We start from the raw sequence: 25661 nt of genomic DNA on the forward strand, positions 1-25661 counted from the left end.
CCAGCATAATAAAGTACTAGTTACATTTCCAGAGGAAGCCAACTTGTTTAGAGACTTTTGCGAAACTGAGAAAACTTCATGACCTGGCAATTTAACATTAACATGGACTTCACAAATACTATTCAAAACCTTCTTCTCTGGAAACAGAAAATTGCAAATACTTTAATATAGATCACAGTCCCCACAACACCTCTAGAAAAAGATCCGGGAAGAAACACTTGCAGTAGCACACTTAGTGTTATTCACCCAGCTTCACATGCATGTTGGAGTACTCATATACAACTCAGTTCTCTATGATAATGCTCAGACCCCCACAGCAAAATTACATAAATGTCAGTGGGGGGAAAAAACCTGAACCAAAAGTACTTCATAATTTAGTATTTTTAAAATAAAATCTCACTTTACTTTAGAAATTGGATAACATATTCCAATGCTTTCAGATTAATCAGAGAATCATAGTCACATGTAATTTGTATTTATGTTCACCCTAAACCCATTCTATGGTTTTTTTACCACAAAAAAAACCCTAAGCAGAAGAGGGATAACACATTAGGTATTATAAACTTAAATAAATAATTTTCAGTATTTTAACTTTTATATTTCACAGCATCCATTATATGGATGCTCACAACATCAATCTGAATATTTGTGTCAATATTTAGAGAGAATATGGGAAATTAAACTTTCCTATAGACAAAATTAATACATAGCCTTAATGAATTTGCTACATACAAGGTCTTTTTTTCTTAATTTGCATCAAATGGGAAAAAAGACAATAGCATCTATAAATAGTTATGAAAATAGATATAGATGAAGTCAGCAGTAATTTCCTGACACAAAATAAAAGCAAAAGTCAATGTCATTTTAAAGATAAATGTGATTTTTCATACCAATTAATAATGCTATAAATCCCACTGCACTGGATTGCAAATAACTTCAGCTGAATAAAATTGCATGACATGGGATTTACTTATTCTCTATGTTCACAGAAACAACTTGTTCTCTGACAGCACTCATTCTTAGCAATTTATTGCAGCTGTCAGCAGCCCATTTGTTCAGATTAGTGCTATGCATAAAGGTGTAACATTCATGAGGATTTATTAACTGATTATCGTAAAGGTGACAGTCAGAATTGCCTTCAAAAACATAAATGATAAGAAAGCTAAATAATTACATGACGATTAAAATCACCTTCATTTTGGTCTTAGTATTACCTACATAAACTTACTGCAGTACGTTTTTAATCACAGGAGCATATTGACTCAATATAGAACATAAATTATTTGCTGACAGCAAAAACATGTGAATATTAAATACATTCACACTGAAAAATATATACACATAGATATTTCTCCTCATCAGATGAAGCAATAACTAATGCCACTTATGCAAGTCTATACATTTCTTTAAATGCTGAAGGCGGCCCATGTGGCTTTAGCTCCGGATGCTTTCAGTAAAAAGAATTTCTAGATCTCATTTTTTGGTCCTGAAATGTTAATTGCTTTTTTTAAAAAAAGCTATATTCAGAAGGATGGCAGAATTTATCTACTATAAAATGCAGCTCAGTTCTAGTCAAGAATAGTGTTTTCTCATACAAATCAGCACATGATTGGAAATATATTTTCCTCAAAGCTCTTGTATGAGGTCTTTTCCTAGGCTTTTGAAATACTGAAATAAACACTGAATTGGTTCTAGGGTTTGGGGTTTTTAGAATATTCTGAGATGGAAGTTCACAAGGTGCTACAACCTTTAAACTCTCATGGAGAATGCACAAAATTGAAATTCAATTGTATTTTATAAACACAAAATGTTCCAAGTTAAGAATGGAAATCAACCAGACAGTAGTTCATTTCAGACACTGCCATACTGAACATGCCTGGGCATCAAGATGAAGACAGAGCTGTATGCTACTTCTGTGACAGACATCTCCTTTCACTTTTCTGAACTAGGATGCTATGCTGTCACTCTGACTCTTAACACCTTCCTCCCTCTCACAAGAAAGACCTTCCTTCCCTCTTACAGGGGGATCTTACAAGCCACCCCTTCCACTTTCATCTTCGCCATCCGAAAACCAGAATCTCACTTCCATGTTCTCAACCCTCTCAAACATCTTTCCTGTATTTTCCTGACCTCAGAAATGGATTGCAAGGCGTTGCAAGCACACACCATTGCTACCATGTCACATTCCCAACTTTCATCTGTCCTTACCATGCTCCAGCCTAACAAGGACAATAATATATACAAGGCCCACAGAAGCCTATGTTCTTGATTTCCCACTTCTTTAATTTCACAAAAGTGCAGCTGAGACATGGTATTATTCCGGAAGAGTTTGAAGCATTCTGATTTGGAATAGAATTTGCAAGTAACTGAGCTTAGCAAATTAAAAACACAGGTTTTCTGTGCTATTTTTCAGGAAGATCTTGGAATTTTTCCCTTCTACCTTCCACCTGGGGAACTTTTTCTGTTTGGTCAGTTCTTCAATCTAGTGTGCCTTGTCCCTAGGCACATTTTGGCCATGGAGGACATCTTCAAGAAATAGTTGTTTTAATTTGCATTTAATAGAAATATTCTTACATAACATTACAGCTGCTGTTTGCACATTATTCAAGCAAGCAGGAAGATCACAGCAAGATGAAATGGATTACCCTCCATTCTTGAGCAATGATAGAATGCTACCAGGAAGTCTTTTGTTTCCCTCCCACAACCTCATCATCACTTCTTCTGGAACCTGAATCAAAACATTAAACTTTTTATGTGTATCTTGAAAGCCATAGACTTTAATCAAGGAGCACAACTCAGTTGTGCTTTTAAAAACTAACACACACTTGCCATAACACACACACAGAGCAAGTCTGTAGTGTGTGCAACAAAATATTTCCAGCTTTTAGGGACAGCCTTGAAAGGAGAAACTGGGGAAGAGAGGTCAGCATTAAGTGGAGCTGTCAGGTGTTGGTGATTTTTATCTGCAGTGACTGGAAAAGAATATCAGGGAGGGGGAATATTAAGACCTATTTTCGTATTCAGATTGAGCTTGACAAATGACAGTTTTACATGGAAATCTCCTTGGAGAAGAATTTTTTTTGCAGGTTACATTACCAGAGATAAGGTACCAACAGAAGGTGAAATGAGACAGTGTCTGCAAGGACAAACTGAAGAGGGATTATATGTACACCGACAGAGGGGTCAAAAAAATCAAGAACAGCAAGATTTCAGCAAGTGGTGCTTCGATGACAATGCTCTGAAAAATCACTCATGAAAACTTTAAATCTCACCAGATTTTCATAAGAAGCTTGGAATGAAAAAAAAAACCTGAAATACTTTCCCAAGGTATATAACATGTTGAATTAGGACTAAATTAGTACATTACCTCAAAATATTGATAATTATCATATGGTAACATGTGAAAGTGATGGTGAAAGCACCTTCAATAAAAATAATAAAAATATATAGAATTAGTAGTTACTAATTATTAATACTATTATTATGAATGCATGGATATCAAGGAAAATATGAAGTAAACAAATACCTGAGCTTTCCAAACAGCACTTACTTTGTAGTAGCTACAAGCATGAGACATTTTTTTCCCCTTTTAGCTAACAGTTAATGCCACCTCCTATTTTGTAAAATAGAGCACAGCCATACAAATATAAGCTTGTTGAATTCCCAGACAGATTCCCTTTCCCTGAATATGAATTAGGTGAATGATCCTTTATCCCAAAATATGTGTGTAGTTGTTCAGTTCTGTTTTCATTTACCAAAAAGGTTGGTGCATAAATTTGGTCTCAAGCATCAAGTCAAGAGTTGTTTCTACTACAAGCTGGATGTTTCTGTATGGAACCTCCTGCATCTTAGAGATTGCTCTAAACAGGGGATTTTTGTTTTAAAAACCTGAGTCTATCAATTGGTAAAAGCTGCCACCTACTGGTCAATAAAAATTATATTACATCATCAATGTGAAGAATTGCACCAATGCATTTGAACATTGCAGAAAATCCTCCCCAGACTTAAGAAAAAACCCAAACAAGAAACCAAGAACAAATGGTCATAAGAAACAGTTTCAAAGGCAAGGCTCATTTTAATCATCCTCTCACGGACTTCTCTCTCCCCACAGACCAAGAAGGCTAGAATTAGACAAACCTGCCAATGAAATCATCCTTTTTGCCAACATCTTTGTCCCACACGGTAATATCAATAATTCCACCTCGTTCTTCATAGAGATGAAAGTCAAACTGCTCCCTCCACTGAGGATTCAAAGTTTTTGGAACAATCTAAAAGGAGAACAAAAAGAAAGTTGCATTACATTGTGACACTTTCTTAAATTGTAAATTTGCTCATTAGAGTCTGTTTAGGAAGCTTTTTCGGTCTGCAGCATCAATATCTCAAGCAGTGAGAATTAAAAAATAGTGATTAGGAAAGACTGCTAGCCAGCTCTCTCATGCCTTTCTGATGTTACAGCAACCTCCAAAATCCTGTCACCTTCAAAAGCCTCCTGAACGAAAAATTTGTCCTGGGAATGGAGCCATTCCTCTGTAGAAAAATTATGTCCTCTGTGAAATGACAGTTAACTAAAAAGTTATGTTTCTAAGTCCAAAAAGAAACAAAGCACCTGCAATGACACGTAGATGGTGACTATAAGTACGTAAACAAACAATTGTATCATGTCTTTTTTTTCCCAGCTGTAATAATATTGGGAGAAATATGATACTACGGCTTACTTTCTATGGAATAAAATTAGTTCACTTCCAAAACTGTATTTCACTTTCTTTCCTTTGAAACTCTGATGACAGTAGCTTTTTAAATCATTTTTAGTCTAGTTATCTCTTAATTCAATAGATTTCAGTCCATACATTTCTTACCACACTGTGAAGAACAGAGAGCTTGAAGAATTTAACGTAATGCAAAAGCAGTATTCACTGTCCTGAACATGAACAGAAGACCCCTAATATATGCCCTATTTAGCAAACATTAAGCTCTACAACCACCAGTCTTCCTGGCTTGAAGAAAAAGAAAATTCAGAAAGGATAATGAAAGTTTTTAATTCATGAAAGCATGAAATTTGATTTCTTCTAATTTCAGATTAAGAGGCCCTAGTGCAGCTTCAGAGGTCTAAAAATATGACAAGCAAATGTTCCTGCCCGCCTCTTCAATTTATCCTTCATTTGGCCATGAAAACCACATTGGCTGTCATGGACATCAAGAGAGGAAGGTCATGTGCATCATCAGCAGTCCCAATATCTTCCCTGAACAGCAATTTTCAAAATGGTAGGGACCAAGAGAAAAAAATAAAAGCAACAAAGCCAAGCAAGTCTTCACAACAATTATCTCCCAGATCAATTCTCTCTACCTGTGAAGCTTATATGTGAAGAAAACTTTAATGAAACTTGTTAATGAGGACATGAAAAGTGAGCTTACAAGCATGACATGTTTTGAGGATAACACAATGCAAAGGGTCAAAGAGGCACTCAGCATCAAGCCAGTAGGATCTTGTCAGACTCATTCTGCATCTCTTCCCTGCCATTAATGACCCCAAACAGTAAATAAAAGCCAACACAGTCTGTATGGAACATTAGGTGTGTCCCCCTGAACATTTTTCAGTGCTACACTTCTTCCTATCTAGTACCACTTTTGTTTATAATGAAACAAAAAAAAAAACAAGTTCCAGGTGCTCTGACAGGTAATTATAACAATAAATTCCCATCACTATTGAAAGTCCTACAAGTTAAAAAAACACCAAACAGGAACAAAGCATTAAAAAAAAAAAAAAAAAAAATTCAGTCACAGCTAAATTTACCTTGCTCTTGTACTTCTGATGCCCCAAACGAAACTTCACGTAAGGATCACTGAGCCCATTTGCATCCATTGCCTTAAGTTCACGACCTTCTATTAGGGTAACACTAACAATCCCTCTCCATAACTGAGATTTTCTGTGCAGGTCTGAGAGACGTAAGCTCTGGGTCTGAAACTTCAGGAAAACAAAAGCATAGATTTAGTTAATGCAATTCCAAAAATTTCCCCTGATTTGTAATGTTCCGTTTCTATGTAATTGTTAATATAATTATGAATGTAAAACAACCACCTTAAACCATTTTTAAGCTATTTGACAGTACGTATGTAAACTATATTACAAAGAATTACTTGGAGAGAAATGAAACAATGACAATTACACAGGTAATGCCATATGCTGCTTTTGCAGATGCAAGCAGAACAAATGCTGCTCAAGGAAATGTTCATTTTTAAAAAAGGGTGGTTTTTCTGCTTCACTTCATCCTCTGCTAATAGAATAAATGTGAGAAAGTCTCTTCTATTAGCAGCATATGATTGAATGAATTTGAACAAACTCAATGTTTCTAAACATAAAACCCCAGTGTGAACATAAACTTCCCTTAGAATAACAATATAAACCACAATGAGAAACATGGATCAAGGAAAAATAATTCAATAAACTCCTCTATCTCTGCTTCTGAATCTGTGTGATATTCTCAAAAACATGAATTACCAGCACATAAGTTCAAGAGTTTGAACAGAACCTCTGTTTAGAATTGTGTAGGGACTTGTGGACCTGTGAATGCTCAGCCACTGATTTTGGGGGTTAATAGATTCACACACACAAAGCAAGCAACTACAGTTTTTTTCAATTAACTCCACTGGGGGTTTGAGAGCAGGAGGATATAAACTTGAGTAATTTAAGATCATTTCCAGTTTGCTCTGATCTAAAATGGGTACAAGGTACCACAACTGAAGAATCACCTTTGCATTCTTGAGGATGGCAAATGTTTCTTTGGTGCATCTGAGAAGCAATGTTGGTAAAGGCTCTCCCTGCTATTCTTAAACTTTATTCCTTCAAGGCTACCTTATCTACAGTCAGAGCACTAGATAGCTAAACAATATTTCAACTTGAAAATTATTTTGTTTTGGAATCAAAAAAAGTAAGTCTGCATGTATACTTTGCTATAACTGTAACTTTATTACAAAGTGTAGTTCGAGCAACAAAGGCTTTGTGGGCTCAGCAAACTTCCACACCTGCAGGTCTTGCATGCCTAGCTTCATCCCCTGCAAACCTCCACTCTGTGCTGTATAAGAGGGTTTCAGGGCAGGTTTGGTTTGAGGCTTTTAGATGGTAAACTCAGCTGGATGGCTACAGCTATGCAGATGCTCAGGACAGGGATTTTACTTTATTACCCAGAGACAATGACAGGGATTAGACTGGACTATAAACACACTCATCCAGACTCCATAGAGAAGAGACATGAGAACTGTGGCCGCTGGGCTTGGAGCAGATTTGATTAACATACTTTTTGCAATATATCAGGTATTTTTTTGGCATGCAATTGTGTTTTCTAATGGCTATTCATTCCAAGTACTATGGTTATTCCCAAAATATTTCACTATATTTATTAAAGGTTTCTCTTCCTGAACTGAAGGATTTGACTGCAAAGAAACATCTCACAAACTTGCTGTTCCTACAAAGGCAAACAAGAAACTGTGTGTGGAATACTCTTTAACTTAACCTGCGACATGGAGCATTGGTGGGACATCAGAAAGCAGACTCTACAAAGATTAGGGCAGAATTGGGAAAATCAGTTGCCAGAAGAGATTTCATTTACAACTTGGGAGCATTATATAAACTTCAAGTTTTTTCTAAGCACAAATACACCTCGTGTTGAGGGCATACTATCAACATTTCCAAAGACTTGACTTGTGAAGAAGTGATATTTTTTTTTTCCTCTTGTTCCAGTTTATTAGAAGGCTTAGAGCAAAAGACTGGATAATAAATAACCAACACTGATTCTGCCCTGAACACAAGATGATGAGAGATACAGAAAGAAGACCAGACATGTTTAGGAAAATATTTTATACTGGGAAATGAGCAGTAGTTATTTCTGCAAAGAATATACAGTTCTTGGGGGTGTTTGAAGAGCTGAATGGGAATCCATATGATTTTCAGGATTCTATCATGAGTTTGCATTTACAGCTCTTTTGAAGTAAATCTTAAGCACACTGCATAGCTCTCTTTCTAGATTTTCTTCTTTTTTCACTCATACAGTGAGACAGTAAAAAATTTAGAGTATACTTCATCTAAATTCTGTATTTTCAGTAGCTCTTAAAATAGTTTGCTGCACTAGAGCATCTGACTCATCATCAAGCAAGGTGATTTTTTCTGACCAGTCAGGAGCTCAGTCAGTGTGGGTAATTTCCACACAAGGCAGCAAGGCTAGCTTGATCTAGATGACCAAGAGCTGGGTGTAAAACGACAGACAGGCCAGACAGGAGTTTACACGAGTCACGCAGGAGGCTGGAGAACAAATGTTCACATGCTGCTGGAGGAAGCCCTCCCAGCCACATCTCGCAGTCAATGACAATTAAAGATTTATGCAGAGCCCAGTGGCATCTTGACTGACAGTGAAGCTCCAGAGACTATGTCTTGCCATCCTGGAAGAGAAGCAGCCAGGTGCTAAAAAGAGGAATTGGTTGGTTGTGGCTGTTTCTTCCTCAAGGTAGGGAATGTGGACCACAGCAGCGCTCGTTTCTTTCTTTATTGGTAACACACAGATACATGGAACAGCAAAAGGGAGATATACTGAAAGAATCAGAGTACAGCTTGCTGGAGAGTCAGAGAATAGCTCACTGCAGCTAAAGCTATTGAGATTTCCTGGACATGAAAGGCATAGGCTGTGTGGCCTTCTCCAGCAAGAGTAGCTTCCAGCTGGCACCTTCTGTGTTTCTAAGCAAGACTGAAGGGAATCCAACACACTTTTCTTCCAGTTGAAACCACACTTATTCTCAGAAATTACAGATAAGTTACTCACATAACCTCTTTTTTTTTCATATAATGGTTCTTATAGGCAGAAAAACAAAAAAAGAATGTTCAAATTTCAAGTCAAATTTGACAAAAAGTTAGGAGCTAAAAAAATAGGAAAGTAAGACCTATTTCACATTTTAAAGTTCTTTCCTTATGAATTTTATTTCACAGTGTGAGACAGGCACATTTCTAGGTACATTTCTGAGTATCTAAGAAACCTGTAAAGTCCAGCCCACAGTGAGATACAAATCGAGAAGAGTAACCATGAGAATAAAATAAAGAAATTAGCATGTATCTATCTCAACTTCTGCTATGAAGAACTGTTTCTCAATACTTATTCTTGGGCAACTTGCTTCCCTCAGAAAGCATGTAGTGAGTATTGCAGCCTAGATTCACTTTTGTGCCGCAACCAGAAAAAAAAACCAAACTGCACAGCTTTTCATTTGTCAGTAAATAGGTGGGAAGTTACAAATTTCATATAAAATGCCACCATTTGGAAAAAAGCGAGATCAAATTCTCAGTCTACAACCATCATTAATATGGGGCTATTGTTTACATTATTCACATTTTTGTGCAGGATGTAGGCATGGTGACTCCCACCTGACATGTTCTAAACCCCCCAAAAAGAGGGAGTGGTGCATAAATTGCAGCGTGCATGCAATTAAGTTTTCTCCCTCTCACTTTTTCCAAAATGAATCTTAAACTTGACTTCTGAAAATGAGTCTTTCATGCCAAAAGATGCTCAAAGCTGCCTGTGAAAGAAAAACCACATATTTTGATATCCACACACTGCTTTAAAACTTAATAAACAGCATGCAAACACAGCATTTTCTTATGTTAAAAACACAGCTTTTATTTTTGTTCCACCTATTCTGTGTAAATGTAACGTAGTGGATGGGCTAGGGGCATCAACAGGAAAGAATCTTCTGACAGAATTTCTCCTTCTGCTAGATGTGATTAATACAGATTGCCAAATGTCAGAGCTGAAAGATGATCTAATAATCATGACTTAATATTCTGCATGCATTCAGGTATTTCTGGATAACATTAAAGGATGGGAAACTAACTAGGCTTAGTCAGAATTGGGGCATTGATCCCAGGATAATCAATACCACATTGTTGATGAGCTACTGTCACTTTTGTCTAAAGAAGAGATGCACTTTGTTGGTATTTTTGAAAATCCGCTATTTCTGTCTGTTTCTTTGGGAAACTAAGTGTCCTCTGAATCTTAGTCCATATTGAGTTGGAGAAACTCTACATTGTCCTCTCCCAGCCAAACCTCATTTTTCCATTGATCAGCCCTCATGCCCTGCAAAGTACAACCTCTCCCACTGGCATGTGCTTGGCAAAAGGACTCTGCTTTTATTAAATCTTCTCCTGATTACAAACACCCCTAGGACACATTTCTCCTCTGAGTCCTGGAATGCAACAGACAGAAATAGAACAGTCTACCACAAACTTAGTAGCTTTTTCAAAAAGCAAATCAATAATCCACTTACATGTCCTGCAGAGGCACTTCTGATAAATAAATAAAAAATAACTTTCAGATAAATAAATGAAAATAACCTTGGTTTCAAGGCTTATGTCCTAGGGTGACTTAATGATACTTGTATCCCAAATTGTCTGTTCTGTTTATGCTGGATGTTAAGTTCTGCACATATAAGATGGTTCCAAGAGCAAAGGGGGAGAAAAGAAGCCACAGTTTGTTTTCAGAAAGAGCACTCACTCCTCTGCCTTCTGCTCCTGGGCTGTGCTGTCTGCAGCACGGACAGACAGTGGGACAGAGCTCTCCTTTGCTGTTTGTTTTTAGCCAGCTGAGCCAGTTGAGAAGTTCCCTGACTATTTTTTTCCTTTTTCTTGGGTCTGTTCAAACCTACTTTCGACTGAAAACCCAGACAAACACCAGGAGCTCACACCTGTGGCCCACCAGGGGCTAGGATGTGGCAAATTCCAGCACCAGAGGGACTGATAAGAGACTGAGCGGGCTGAGCTACACCCCACAACAAGGACTTTCTGCATTTACCATCTCTTCAAACAGTGAGAGGTTTTATTGTTTAATATTATTCATTTTTTTAATGCTTGTGTATAGTTTGCTTGTTAAATAAACAGGTTTTTTCCATTTTTCTCCAAAGAAATATTTTCCTGAACCAGTTAAGGGGAGGGGCCGCTTGAATCTGCTTTCTAGAGAGACCCCTTTGGAAGTTTCCTCCCAGATTTTCCCTAAACCAGAACAGCTTAAAAAAAAATCAATCAAGAAATTAGTGAAGATTTAGAAAAGAGAAATACTTCTCTCCATCACTTAACAGAGCACAGATGTAAAAATACAGCAAAGCGAATCAAAGTCAGTGTTGCAAATACTGCTGTAAATTAATGTAAAGAGAATTCTTCTCCCCCAGTTTCTGGGATGCTCACAGAGCTTGGATAAACAATGTAAAACAAAGACTGAGAATTTCAGTAGATACAACTGCTAGTTTGATACACAAAACAATGAAGAAATCAAGGGACAGTCATATGCATTTTGCAATGCTTTTCCCATATTAGAAATGACACAAAGTATGAGCTTGTATAATTCATCAGCACTATAGACACTTGAGCTACAGAAATGCATTCAATGGGATCATGATGACTCCTTCTTATTTTTTGCTCATTGTAACTAAGAAAGTTTTCCAAGTCGACCACTACTGGTAATTATTGCAATACAAAAGAATGCTTTCCTTAACTTTTTATCAACTAAATTTTAGATTTTAGGCTACTTTAATTCTAGGTGAAGCTACTAAAAATTTCTACAGTTGAGAAATTTACACTGCCCTACACCCTGAGTGTTCTAACTGCCTTGTTAAATCTGGTTTATAGAGTTTGTGCTAACAACCTGATACTTCTACTATAGTGTAATGCTATTGTGGCATTAGAACGTATGTAATAAGAGCTCATACTTTTGCAGCATTTTATATATTTTTGTGGTTTTCTAAATTGGCTAATTTGGCAATCTACTTAAGTGTACTTGCTGGATGGAGCTCAGGTATAGTATGATGCAGACTGTGGCACTCACTGTGACTTGGATTTTCTGTAACAGGGTGAAAACGTTTATACAGGGCAACAGTGTGTGGAAGCACTTTGCAGAGTGGCTGTGCCAACACAGTCCTAACCACCTCTGTTCTTTGTCTCAGTAACTCCCTTTGAAAATTGCAGCTGCAGTATGTGAAAGTCAACAGGTCTTCTGATGATCCTGTTATTCTCTGGGATAATCAATGTTACCACAGTCCTAAAGCTGACACGGACCTGATACACAAGAAGACAGTGGCAACCAATACTTGATGGAAACTCCCCATGCTTTAGGAAATGTAGGCATGAAATCCCCATGACAAAATGCTACTCTGCTGCTCTTGTTCTTAGTTGGATCAGCTGCTATCACTCATATACAATTAATACAAATACAAGTCTCACCAAATATTTGCATAATTTTTATGATTAGGTGTCTACCAAACAGGCTTATTTATTCTGACTGGTTTTTACTTCTATTCCATTATTTAGTAGCTTTCCTTCAAGCACTATTTACAGCTGCTAAATTGACATCTAGAACTCCATGGCTTACAAAACACAAGTGCTTTTCTCAGTCTTACAAATCTTCAAAGAATTTAAAATGCAGTAATTCTACCATGTATTCTGAAATTCCTGAGAGTTTTGGCTCAGAGATTCTGACTGAAAGATTGAACCATAAATTCCTTCATTTAAGAACTATCATACAACTCTATGCTTATGTTTGTCCTTGCAATACTTATACTATGATTTGCTACTTCCACATTGTCTTCTCAAGAGGCATCTCATTCCAGTGGAAAAGCATTTTGTTTCAATTTTAAAACAGAAAAATGCTTTTGACATGAGGGAAATGTGAATCAGGAGCCACAGAAATGAAGTATTTTGAGCTGGGCATAAAATAATCAGCTTTTAAGGCTATAGGTTTTGGCATTTTAGTTTGTGCAACTGGGGCACACATACTTTTGGAAAAGCTTCTAAAAGAAATTTTTAAAAAAGTCAGCAGTTTGGAACTGAAAGAGACTCATTGAACAATTCATTCTTGTTTAAAATGTTCATAAGTTCTATTTTTCAGTTTATAAGTATGTGCAAAAGTTTCTAAAGCTGAATTAAAGTAAATATAGTTACATAAATGCAAAGAAAAACAACTTTAATTCATTTGCTTTAGGCAAGATTAATTTATCCCCAGTTTCAACCAATGAAAAGTAGCTTCTCAGCTGTGACTGAGGGGGCCCATGCAAATCTCATGGAGTTCAACAAGGAAAAATGCAATGTTGTACACCTTTGTCAGGGCTCAGGCAAGCACAAATTCAGGTTGGGCAGGGAATGGAATGAGAACAGCCCTGAGGAGAAGGTCTTAGGGGGTGTTGTGGATAAGCAGATCAACATGATCTTCTCACATTCTTCTTCTCATGACCTTGCTGCAGCCCAGGACACGGATGACCCTCTGGGCTGCATTGAGGGAAGTGTGGTCAGCAGGTCTAAGGAGATGATTCTCATCCTGTAATCTGTTCTCCCCTGTTGTGACCCCAGGTGAAGTACTGCATCCAAGCTCTGAGATTCTCAATATAAGGACATGGACCTATTGGATGGGTCCAGAGGCAGCCACAAATCTGCTCAGAGGGTTGGAGCATCCACCCTATAAAAACAGACTGTGAGAGTTGGGGTTGTTCAGCATGGAGAAGCATCCAGAGAAACCTTTAGAGTCCTTTCCAGTACACAAAGGGGCTACAAGAGAGCTGAAGAGACACATTTAACAAGGGGATGGAGTGAAGGCACAAGGATGAATGGCTTCAAACTGACAAGAAGGTAGCTTGAGACTGAGTATTAGGAGGAGTTTTTTTGACTGTGAAGGTAGTAAGGCACTGGAACAGGTTGTGCAGAAAAGCTGTGGATGCCCCATTCCTGGAAGTGTACCAGGCCATATTGGCTTGGTCTAATGGGATGTGTCCCTGCAAGGGAGTTGAACAAGATGGTCTTTAAGGTCCATTCAAACCCAAACTACACTGTGATTCTATGACTTTGGGATGATAGCGTATTTTTAATCTCAGTTTGTATATAACCTGTTGCAAAACATACTGATTTATCTTCATTCCTGGGAAGAATTAGCATTTGGTTCTAACTGATCTATGTCACTCTGAAAAAATCATCACACATTAATAGTAAAAATTAAAGAGTATTGTTATATTTTAATACTTACTAGTGGTCTCAGTTCTAAACTACCACTGATGATATGAAACAGAAGAGAGAATATAAGAGAAGAAAAGGCGACATTATCTTTTTCTCCAGGTTTTGCTGGGATAATGTTACTTGAGAGGGCATAGCAGATAAATTTTACATACATTTTTCCCTAATATGTTGGCTAAAACTGCTAAACCACTTGTTTAATCAATTTGTTCTTAAATTAAAGCATTTTGAAAGTTTTCCTGGTGTTTCCCTAATACATCATTAATCTAAGTAGTTTAACATGGGGTCTGTTCATGTTCAAACTCAATTTAATAGCAATTCTCCCACAGATGTGGAAACAGAAGAAGAAGATACTTATTCAGAAGAAAACAATTTTCAGTGAAACTGATGCTTCTGATAGAGTTCTCTCTCATATGCTTTGGCTAAAAAACATTCCCTTCACTGAAATAGCTTTGTTTGAATAGTTGTAGCCACACAGGAAAGGAAACTACATGAGCTAGACATGCAGTTCATGAACACAATCAACATCACAGTGTTTAGGTGTAGCATTGCTACACTTTAATTTCAAGCTACCTATGTTACAAAAAAGGTAGGCTTCAAGGAAAAACTTCAAAAAGTGAAGAACAGTGCATAACATGTAAAACAAATTAAATTATTAGAGGGGTACATAAAGTATCTAGATAGATACAGAATTAAATTTAGGAAATTTTATAATTTCCTAAAAATTACAAATATTTTAATAAAAATATATAAGTATCTTAAAAAAATTCTGATATTCTGTTTTTTTCACAGCTTTCAGAAGCATAACACAAACTTCCTGAAGAAGGATGAGCTCAAAAATGGCACTTTCTTTGTTCCCTAATAGGGTTACGCACCTACTTTTAGACAACTTTTGTTTTAATCTGCAAATGAAATAAGAGTCTTATTTAATATTGATCATCCTGCACCCCAGAGAACAGCAAGACTTTAGAATGAATTCTTTGTAAACGGAAGATTTTTAAAATTTGTTTTGCTGAGAGCAGATCAAAGATTTAGAATGTTGGAATAGACCCACAAGGCAAATTATCTCCTTTGTTTTAACTGACATACTCCTGTATATAAATCATAAACACAGCAATGCATGTAAGATATTGTACATGCATTATACCTCTTGTTTAAAATATTACTCCAGCTAAGAAAACCATATTAAAAATGCAATGTTTAAACCATACATTCACTTTTTGCTGAATATTCTGATACGGCAGGTTGCAAAAATGCCAACTACTGAATGAAATGTTATCCAACTAATGTAACAAAGCAGAACAGGGATAAATAATTCACTTGAATATCTTTAAAGAATTCCCAACTCCCACACTATATTGTTCATTCAGGATTATTAAGCTCACAGTTTTGTCAGTTTGCAATGGGGACAATCTGTTACCCAATATAGTCAGCACATTAGGAGTTAACAAGTCACTTTCATCATGCAAACCAGTTCCACCCCTCAACATTCTCCCAGTTCTCCCCTATCTTTTCAGTTTGAGCATCCTAGATATTTCAGAAGTTACAAGAACCACATAACAATCAGAAAACTACATAGCATCACTTCACATATGAAGTGTCTTAGCTTCATAAACTTCATGAAGGAAATAGATTACTGTCCTGCATCCCAGAAGCAGACTGTGTGAAAAACCCATCCATAGCCCTAGAATTATAAACACTGCTCTCTTTTAACATTACAAATACAAATAGACCTTAAAAAGTGCAAATATTTGTCAAATTATTATATATATTTGATATATTATATCAAACTTTATTAATAGGAGGAGGTTTATTAATAACCTTCCTTTCAAAGTTGTACCTGAATATGCTAGAAGAGTAAATAATAAAAGTGAATCACCCCACATAGCTCTTTATTTTTTTTCTCATTTTAACACCTTTAAATGGTAACTTCTATAGGGCTCACTAGCTCAAGTCTCTGAAAAATTTTAATTCGCTTGCTTTATGCACTAAATACACTCTTTTTAACAATACAGAGAGAAGAAAAAATGTAAAAATTGGTTGTATTCCACTATAGTCAAACTCTCAGTCTTTCTTTTGTGGAAAACAGCATACACTGCTCCTTTTTTATCAGCTCCATAGCTCCTAAGACTGGAAAAGCCTGGAGAGCTCTAAAGAGCTCTATAAAGTGGACTCCATTATGCTCTTGTAAAGCTTGGCCATGACTGTCACCTGTGCCCAACCAGTGACAGGGGAAATCTGTCTTCAAGAAGCTTCACTGTGAAAACTTTGCACACAAGAATCAGTAAGATAAGTAAGTAACAGGAAAATTAATTCTTTGTTCACATTAACAAAGGCAATTTTTCACACTTTAGAAATTAAAGGTTATAGGAAAGGAATTGGGACATTGGCCACTTATAAGAAGTTACTAGATGAATTCAAGATAGGTTAAAGTGCTTTTACAAAGCTGAAAGGTTTTGTGATTCCATTAAAAGCTGAACTGTATCATGATATTTATCTAATGAAACAAAAAACGCTGTCACTGAAACACATTTGGAAGGGCAGTAAATCCTGTGCCAGAAGTTTCCAGTCATATGGGGAAATATATATTTGTGCTTGGCAGCAAATCATTGTTGTTCTAAAAAAACGCCCCAAACAAATAAACACCAAAAGCTAGAAGATCAAATGCTAAAATTTACAAAATTACCTTACTTGATCTTTTCCAACTCTTCCTCATTAGCATTGTCTGAAAATAAAATAGAGCATTTTTATTACCTTTTCTCTGCAATACAGAAAGGGAGGCCAACAGTCTCAAACAAGGCAATTCACATTTAACCACCACAAGTCAAGGAGCAACATGTACACTCCAGCAACAGATCCACACAAGACTGAAATAAATCCAGACAAGTAGCAGCCCTATGCACACCCAGGCATACTTTTCTGGGCAGTGAGTGTCTCATTTCTGGAGAGAATGCATTGCGCAAACTTAAGAAAGAAAAGACAGAAAGAACTAGATTTAAAATGAAAAGAAATAAATGTGCCATTATGGATAGTGACTTCAATTATGAATGATATTTGAATATTTATTTATTTATTATTTCTTAATAATAAGTACTTCAGTTTTTTTTAATATTACTGTTTTACTCACAGGTGTAGCCACAAAAGAGAAAATCTGCATGAGACTCCTTTGATGACATCAATAGATTACAAAATCCTTAAGGTTATCACTGCTCATTCATTTCACAGCAGTAAAAACAGTTCTTTGGTTTGATAATTACATACATGAAATAGAAAAAGAAGTTGTATCTTCATTGTTTTAAAAGGCCAAATTTTCCTGTCCCATTACATAAACAATCTGTAAACCCTTGCCACTGCTAGGAGCCGAAGTATCCAAGACAGATTCTTAATCATTAAATAAAAGAAACATTCTGGTCAAGTAGGTTGTGGAAAGTTTATCTGTGAACACACTGTTGCTTAAACCGTTTCTATGGAATGCAAATAAATCAGTTTATACAACTTAGTAAGATTTAGTAGTCTGTTATTTACACTGAGCAGGAATAAATCAAAGGCCATTCATTTCTATTTAAACTTTTTCTGTGAAAAACAAACATTATTTTAATCTTTAATTAACTATTTCAAAAATACTTGCTTTTTCAGATAATGGAAATAAATTTTGAAATTAAATATTTTCCTCGCTAGAAAATTAAATTACATTTTGGCAAAAAAAATTAAAATGAGAGAAAATATGTGGGGGTTTTGTTTCTGAAATATCCAGAAGTTTTTCAATTAGACATAGTTTTTACTGAGAAGAAAAATAACTAGCCACTGAGGAAACTTCTTAATTGTTATGGACAGCTAAGCCTAAGCACTCAGCAGTAAGTTAATAATAACTGTAGCACTGTGGCTTTGGAAAAGTTTCATGAAAATGTTTCATTAATCTCGAGATGTAATTTAACTAATTTTTCCTAGGCAAAGCACTTAAAAATAAACAGCTTGAGGCCCTGAAGCAGGCGCTGAAGAAAATATGAGTTCCTGGGTCCTGTCCAACACAGCGCAGCTCCTCCCTTCCTTGTCATTTCTGAATCCTAGGTCAGAGGACAAACTCAGCTTCACTGTGCTTCAGACCAGGCCATGAGCAAGGAACAAAGTAAATCCTGACAGCTGAATTGACTATACAGGCTTAGATTACATGCTAGGAAGAAATTCTTCACCATGAGGGTGGCAAGGCATTGGAATTTGTCACCCAGGGAAGTTGTGGCTGCCCCATTCCTGCAAGTTTTCCAGGCCAGGATGGATGGGGCCCTGGGCAAAGTTATCTAGTGGAGATGGTTGAGTGGAACTAGATGATCTTTAAGGGCCCTTGCAAACCAAACTACTCATGACTCTCTCAACTCTGATGAGTTCAGTTTGAGTAGTAGCTACAGTAAGGTGTGACCACCCTTATTGAGTGCATTGGCTTCATCATCATCAGCTAAAGCAGATAAGCTGGAGTCATAACAACCATCCTTAAAAGCCAATAAAACATATATAAATATAGCATAGAGCAGATCAGAATGAATGATCTATGTGGAGCTTTTTAATCTGAAAATATTCCATGCTGAGTCTATCAGTGGAGTTTTTCTAAATGATATTAATGTCCCTCTGGCAATCAATCAATAAATAAATAAATAATGCATGATATGATTTAACACAGCAAGCAAACTGACAGCACAATAATATTAATAGCTTCATATGAAGAAAAAAAACCTAAGCATCATTTGAGACAGATTATTTTAGGAAAAAAGTAATGTCTTGAACTTTAATCTCAATAAATAACAGTATCCAGGTGGAACTCGTATGTTTCCTTTCTTTCCATTTCCTTTGTTTGTTAGGTCGCTGGCAGTGATGAACAGCTGTCCCCAGTCTCTGCTGGTCTCAAGGCAACGCTTCTTATCAAGCTACCTACTTTGTCATTTCCTGTAGCTGAAAACTGCCTGTTAAGACTCAGGTAAGGAACAGCTGTGGTAGTGAAGACATGCAGCATGTGGGTGACATGCAGCTCTGAAGAACTTGCCTACCACAGGTTTTCCAGTGATGGAATATGTGAACTGAATGCTGACGGGAAAATAGTCAGAAAATCTCACATGCATTGTGGAACCCATGACTACAACACCAAACAGAATCCACAGGAAGCCCGCACACATGCACGAAATCACAAAGAGCACACTAGCACACGCAGCACCACATGTATCCAAAAAAATAATAAACACTGTCAGAATTAAAGTAACAAGACAAGCTTTGTTGGAGCAGGTCTAAGAAAAAAATCAAGCAATTGCTACTTTTGATTTCTTTAAAACTGGTCATCAAAAGGAGAAATTAATGAAAAATACAGAAAAGTAAATCATAACCACATTATTTTTTATGAATAGACTTAAAATTCACAAGTCTTTCAATAGAGCTCACAGGCTTTCACATTATTATATACACATACTTCTCTCATATTTATTTATTTTACATCTTTTTAGTTTACACTGGTTTACTAATCTGTCTGTCCTCTCAAAGCAGTAAAACTGAAATGCTGCATTAATGTCAAGGACAAGTACGTCTAAACAGAACAAAGCAAACACAAATTAATTGTTTGAACTAGTGCTACTAGTTCTTTCTACATTTGGCTGGAAATAGATTAAACTTTTCCTGAATACTAAAACCTTTCTAATTTTTATAGCCTTATAAAAATAATTTATTAATCAATTTTGATTCACAATTTATGGCTGTTCATAAATCACAACAAATCAATTGCCTTCACACGTCAATAAGCAAATAAAAAGGACTTCCAATAACTTTAGGTATGCTATGGTTCTATTCAAGTACATAGTTCGAATGAGACTACGAAGATTATTACTTTAAATGTTCACATTTTTATGCCTTTAGGACAAGCACCAGATAGCAAATGGCAATGATACAAACTAGATTTTCTAGAAATTTTAATTTATCTGTCCATACTCTTGAATAGTATTGAATAGTATTGAATATACTCAAGAAATGCAGGCTATTTCTGCATTTTCTTCAAATAAAATGTACCACAAAAATCAATTTCAATCCTTGAAATAAGGATTTCAGTCCTTATTTCTGAAAGTGGTTTACTAAATCTATATATGATTGAAATTAGGTCCAAAATCCTCCAATGATGCAACCCCTGAAACAACACAATTGTAAACCACTGTTTTTCACAGTCCATCAGGACTCAAAAATAAATACTCCTCTTTCCTAGTCAGTGTAATATAGTTTTACAAACAGTTATATGAACCTATATTTACATTAATATTCTTAACTGATATCTGAATCCCAAAATGTAATGCTTTGATCTGAGGAAATGGGGTCCAGGTATAACTCTCAAGATCATTCATCAGTCAGTACGCTTAAAATCTTAATTTCATCAGAATTTTTTCAGAAAGATAAGGAAGAAAATGCACCTGCGTGGACCAAATATCTCTATCATTTCTTTTCACACCTCAAGTCTTCATCCAAAACAGAACAATCTATTACTGTGTCAAACTAGCTGCTTGTTTTTTAAATCATTTGCAATAATACCTGTCTCACAGACAGGTGGCAGTATACAACTAGACCCCCAAATTTGTCCCATTTAATTTCAAATTTACACTTGGAGTATCTTATCCTCCAGCAGCAATAATATTTCTTAGGCAGTGTGACAGGATTTTTCCTGTAACATACACCTATGTTATTTTGAAACAGCAATAAAATGCTTTGTGAGACCTGTCCTCCAACAACATATCCTTAAAAGACTTTCCTTTTACCTGCACATTAATGAATGACCTCCAAAACAGCCTCGCTGCAGTTCAGGCAGTGCAAGGATTTCTTTGGAAAGTATAATCCACATCAAAAAGTTACCAAACAACACATCACAAACAGCAAGTCTTGTTTAAAAGGGCTAAATTTGAAATATGGCCAGAGACCTGCCCAAATATACCATGTAGTCTCTGTGGCCACATGGGAAAGCAAACACTTCTTCTTTTGAAGCTATTCTATTTTTTTATTTCCCCCATGATCTTAATAAACACTCTAATTTTAAACATATGGAATTATAGTACCAGCAATTTAAGTGATTCCAGGAAATTTCCGTAATTTTCAGCTTTACAATTAAACCATTTAACACCATTTATGTGCAACAACATGCAAGCCATGTAAAGTGCTAAAATATTACCCTAATTACATTATTTCTTGCAACTCTTAATTGCAGGCCATGTAAGAGTTATCATCAGAGCAAACTAAAACCTATTCAGGAGAAAATTCATTTTAGAAATGTACACAATATAGGGATATTGAACCAACGGGATTTAAGTAAATTTGCAATGGCAGGAAAAAACTGCATACAATGTGAAGACACAAGACACAATGTATCTGTGTCTTCTATGCATCAGTCACTAATGCATACTTAAAAGTGCTCAGGTTTTTATCTATGTATTTCAAGTACATACAAATTATTACCTGTTTAGAGATATCCAAGAAGAGAGGGAGCATCAATCATTCAAACAGCGCACTACACAGACTGGGAATGTAGGAGCTGCTTTTATTGCAGCTTTATATGTTGTATATTTTCAAAAGTGGACAAGAACTAGTCTTGAGCCTCTAACATAACATTTGAAAATTTATTGACCTCAGTATTTTTCATTTCAATAAAAATATCCTCATTGTTACAAAACCTTTCAAAAATAGCCAAAGATGAAAGCTCAACTAGATTGATAAATTTTGTAATATACCTGCTCCTTAAAGAGTAAATAAAATCTAATAAATAAATAAGTACCAGTAGTAACTGAAAAAAGCTAATTCTAAAAGCTAGTCTAGAACTATTAAAGCCCTAACACATTAAACATACAGCAATTCCACATTAATTTTGCAGGTCATCTTCTCTGCATTGTGACACAAATTCTCTCATTTTATTGCAATTTTGCCAGAACTGCTCTGGGATCCATATCTTGGGAAGACTGCTTTCCAGTAATAAATATTAAGCTTCAGATTAGGCATCTGATTCTTAATTGGAATCTTGGCCATTTTCAGACTGAAGTTCCATTATAACAGTTTAAAAGAGAAGAACATTTGGTGATGTGAGTTAAATTTAAAAAAGCTAATAATGAAATCTGTAGTAATACAAACTCAATTTTCCATCCTATTACAACCAGTTATTGGATATTAAAAAAGTTGCTAACCAGCAACTCTAAAGTCTCCCAATAATTTCAACATTCAGTTGCTAATTTACGAACACCCACATGTATGTTACACTGTAGTGTCTTGATTTCACTTTCTCACCTCTTAATTTTCTGGAGCACTCAGTATAATAGCAGACAACACGAGGCAGCACAGTAGCTACCCTCTCTGAATGATGAAGAAAGGAAACAAATGTGCTGTACACAAAAAATACAATGTTTCTGGGCCACATGACTTAGAATTATGACAGGATAGTGCCAAAGCAACTTGGAAAAACAGGACAAATTCCACCTGACACAGAAATGCTGGTCTTACCCAAATGCAAAAAAAAATCCAAACCTGAATTAATTTCTCGATTTAAGTAACAAAGACTCTTGTGGCATAAATTTGCAAGACAGAATTCTGAGTTGTATGGAAAAATGTATTGCTAAAAAAAAAAAAAAAAAGAAAATACACAAGAAAATACACACTGCTTATGTAAGCCAGAGGCACATTACTACCACCATATTCCATTATTTTTATTAAGTGCTAGCAGAACCTCATGAGGAAAATTAACAGAGGATAAAATTATTTTCAAAATTCTACATCTTTGCATTACTACATACCAGAGACCTTGTTCCAGTTGGCTTACTAGGCTATTTTAGGTAATATTGCTTGGGAAAAAAATGTAAATTGAACACTAGTAGAATCTGCCAGTACTACACAGGTGCATATGCAACAGGATGTCTCACACTGCAGCATATGGAAACATACATGTTCTTACAAAAAGCATGCAGCTGACCAGATCCATGGACATGTTCATCAGAGTAATGTTTTTTCTTGGCCTCTGCTGCTACCTGTCCCTTAGGCAGGGCAAATAGGTTCATTGTTAATGGATCCTTAGGGGTGGATTAAACCAAAACTATAAATAAGCAATAGAACAAAAAAAAAAAAAATAATATTAGAGTAAGTGCTTTGAAACTACAACTGGAAAAAAAAAAAAAAAAAAAGAAAAATAAATAAAAAAGGAGTAACAGATTGGAAAAGGGGTGTATAGCTGTCTTGGAGTGTATAATCATCTTAAGAGAAGAAAATTCAAAAGAGAAAAATAAAGTAAAAGGGACAATAGAAGAGAGAAAGATACCACCACCTGTGGCTTCTGTGACGCATGGGTGATCATGGCTCATGGTTGTGATGTACAGTCCTGGTCCATCATAGGTGGAGGCCCACAAAAACTGGGGGGTTATGACCCTGGTTCTTCTGGTAAATAAATGCCCCAATACCTCCTAGATGAGTTCAGGGCATGGAGAACAGTATTCTTCCTGGAAGATTCTGGAAATCTGGCTGTGTTGAAGCAGCAGGGGAGGGTTGAGTGCATGTGCCTCAGGGTTGTGTTCAAGCGCCTGGGCAAAGCTTGGGAGTAAACTTTCTGAGTTTTGTAGTTGCAGTTAGTGGGTGAAATGGTGTGGGAAAGAGACTGCCATAAAAAAATCCAACAAAACACTGCACTGCTTCCACAGGTTCCATTGCTTAAAGGTGCTTTTTCCTTTAATTTGAAAACAGCTTGTTTATGGCAAAATTTAGCTGCACAGTTCAAATTCTTCCCTACAGCCCGAGGCCAAAGGAATCCGTATTATTTTACAACCTCTCATACTGAGAATCACATGTTCTATTCTTGCCATAGTTCTACTGCTCAAGTCAAAAGTCACAAAAGCTAATAAAATATAATAGAAAGAGTTTGTCACAACTAAGAGTATCTAGAAACGTGGAAGCTATCTTCACTTACCACTATACAGCTCAGAAAAGTAAGACTAATTAAGGAATTCCAAGAAACTTAAAAAATCATAGAATTTTGTAATTGAAATGTAAATTCAAAAAATTGAAAAGCATAATCCTTTAACATTAGTTTCTAAAAAGCAGAAACACTACCTTTTTCAACTTTATTTTCTACATGGAATAGGATTCAAATATTCTTATATAGAAATAGCAGACTAGGTCCAAAATTCTTTAACCAATGGTTTACTGATGTTCCTCCACATTAATCAGCACCATTCACCTACAACTGACTACCTGATCCATCTGAATCCCCTGTTACTAACTATATAAGGGAGGATTCAACTCAGGTGAAATATGCTATACTATACCAGAAACACTGTTCAGTATTATCTTAAGAATTAGAAAAGTCAAATTAATCTCATAATTTGAGATTTGTTCTTGTGCTTTATGTCATCCAACAGAGACCAATCACAGGAGTGATGACATTTACAAAAGTCAAAATTACCGCTTCTCGCTGGTCTCCAGGAGCCAACAGAACAGACAGGAAGATACTTCCCAGATCATGGTCAGGGTAGTGAGTATCCTTCAGACTCAAGGTAACATCTGTTTGCCTAGGAGACAAAATCAATGCGCTTACTAGGTCTTCAGACTCTCAGATAATGAAATTTCCCAATCATAATTGATGGCATCTGATTTAATATGAACCTATTATAAAACATTGGCACAAATTGCCCCATTTCTACTTTTAAGTATTTCTGCTGAATGTTCATAAAAAATACTAAATACTTTTACTCTATATTAACTACTGTATTACATGTACTGAAGTAATTAAATCAAAAATATAACATTAATGGAGTAAAAAACAGGAAAATATTCAAACATTAGGGGGTAATGCTGTAAATAAAACTAATACAAAAACAAGATTAAAGTGGTTATAAAACAAACCCCTCCATAAACACTATGAAAATGTGCGTAATCAGCTAATAAATTAACATTCATCATATAATAATTTCTTAAACATAAGTGGTTTTCTTTGGTTAGATTTATGCTGTGCAGGTTTATATAATTATTTTCTAGAATGGTGTTTTGCCCTCAAGTCCACAAGCATGGTTTTAGCAGATAAATATATATGAATATTCCATAGGCTTGTTTGTGCCATACCTGTTTAATTCCAATGATGTGAGATCCAAAAATGCCGAACCAATGAAGTCATCTTGAAGTCCAAAGTCGTAATCAAATACCTATGATGCACAAGAGCACTCCTTAGTACTAGAAATCTTTCTTTCTTAACAGCTTTTCTGACTATGAATTATTCTGGAAACTCTTTTTTGGAGTTGTAGTGTCATGTCTCTCACTTGCTGAATCAGGACTACCTAAAAGTAACCTGAAATTTTCTGGCCAGAAAATCGAGTCTGAAACTGCTTGTTTATAAGTCAGACTGCATAATATAGAGACAGTGGTTAATACTACTAGTAGACTACGCATGTAAACAACAGCAATTTTATAAAAATGAAAGAAATATTTTTATAAACACAGACATTGAAAGAAGGAAGATCACAACAATAAATAAAGTTAAGCAGAATCACTGATTTCCTATATATTGATTACTTTATGAATCCTGCAAAGTGGAAGCAGAAGAGCAGGATATGTTTATAGAAACTGTTTTCACTTTTATTATAACACTTGCATCAGTGTTTGAAATAAT

General features: G+C 35.8%; 1 protein-coding gene across 2 annotated transcripts in view; it reads right to left on the reverse strand.

The window, feature by feature from the left end:
• The window catches only part of MCTP1 (multiple C2 and transmembrane domain containing 1), a 216889-nt gene that overhangs the window by 129317 nt on the left and 61911 nt on the right, over positions 1-25661 (reverse strand). The window contains exons 4-8 of one of the 2 annotated variants that reach the window (XM_086869019.1): positions 25118-25197; positions 24462-24567; positions 16707-16745; positions 5792-5962; positions 4138-4268 (exon numbers count right to left, since the gene is read on the reverse strand). In XM_086869019.1, coding sequence (XP_086725145.1) covers positions 4138-4268; positions 5792-5962; positions 16707-16745; positions 24462-24567; positions 25118-25197 — 527 coding nt within the window. The remainder of the gene's footprint in view (positions 1-4137; positions 4269-5791; positions 5963-16706; positions 16746-24461; positions 24568-25117; positions 25198-25661) is intronic. The other variant, XM_086869020.1, reaches the window with a different exon arrangement.

This window comes from Cyanistes caeruleus, chromosome Z (genome assembly GCF_971803275.1).
Source record: "Cyanistes caeruleus chromosome Z, bCyaCae1.hap1.1, whole genome shotgun sequence".
Classification (NCBI taxonomy): Eukaryota; Metazoa; Chordata; class Aves; order Passeriformes; family Paridae; genus Cyanistes; species Cyanistes caeruleus.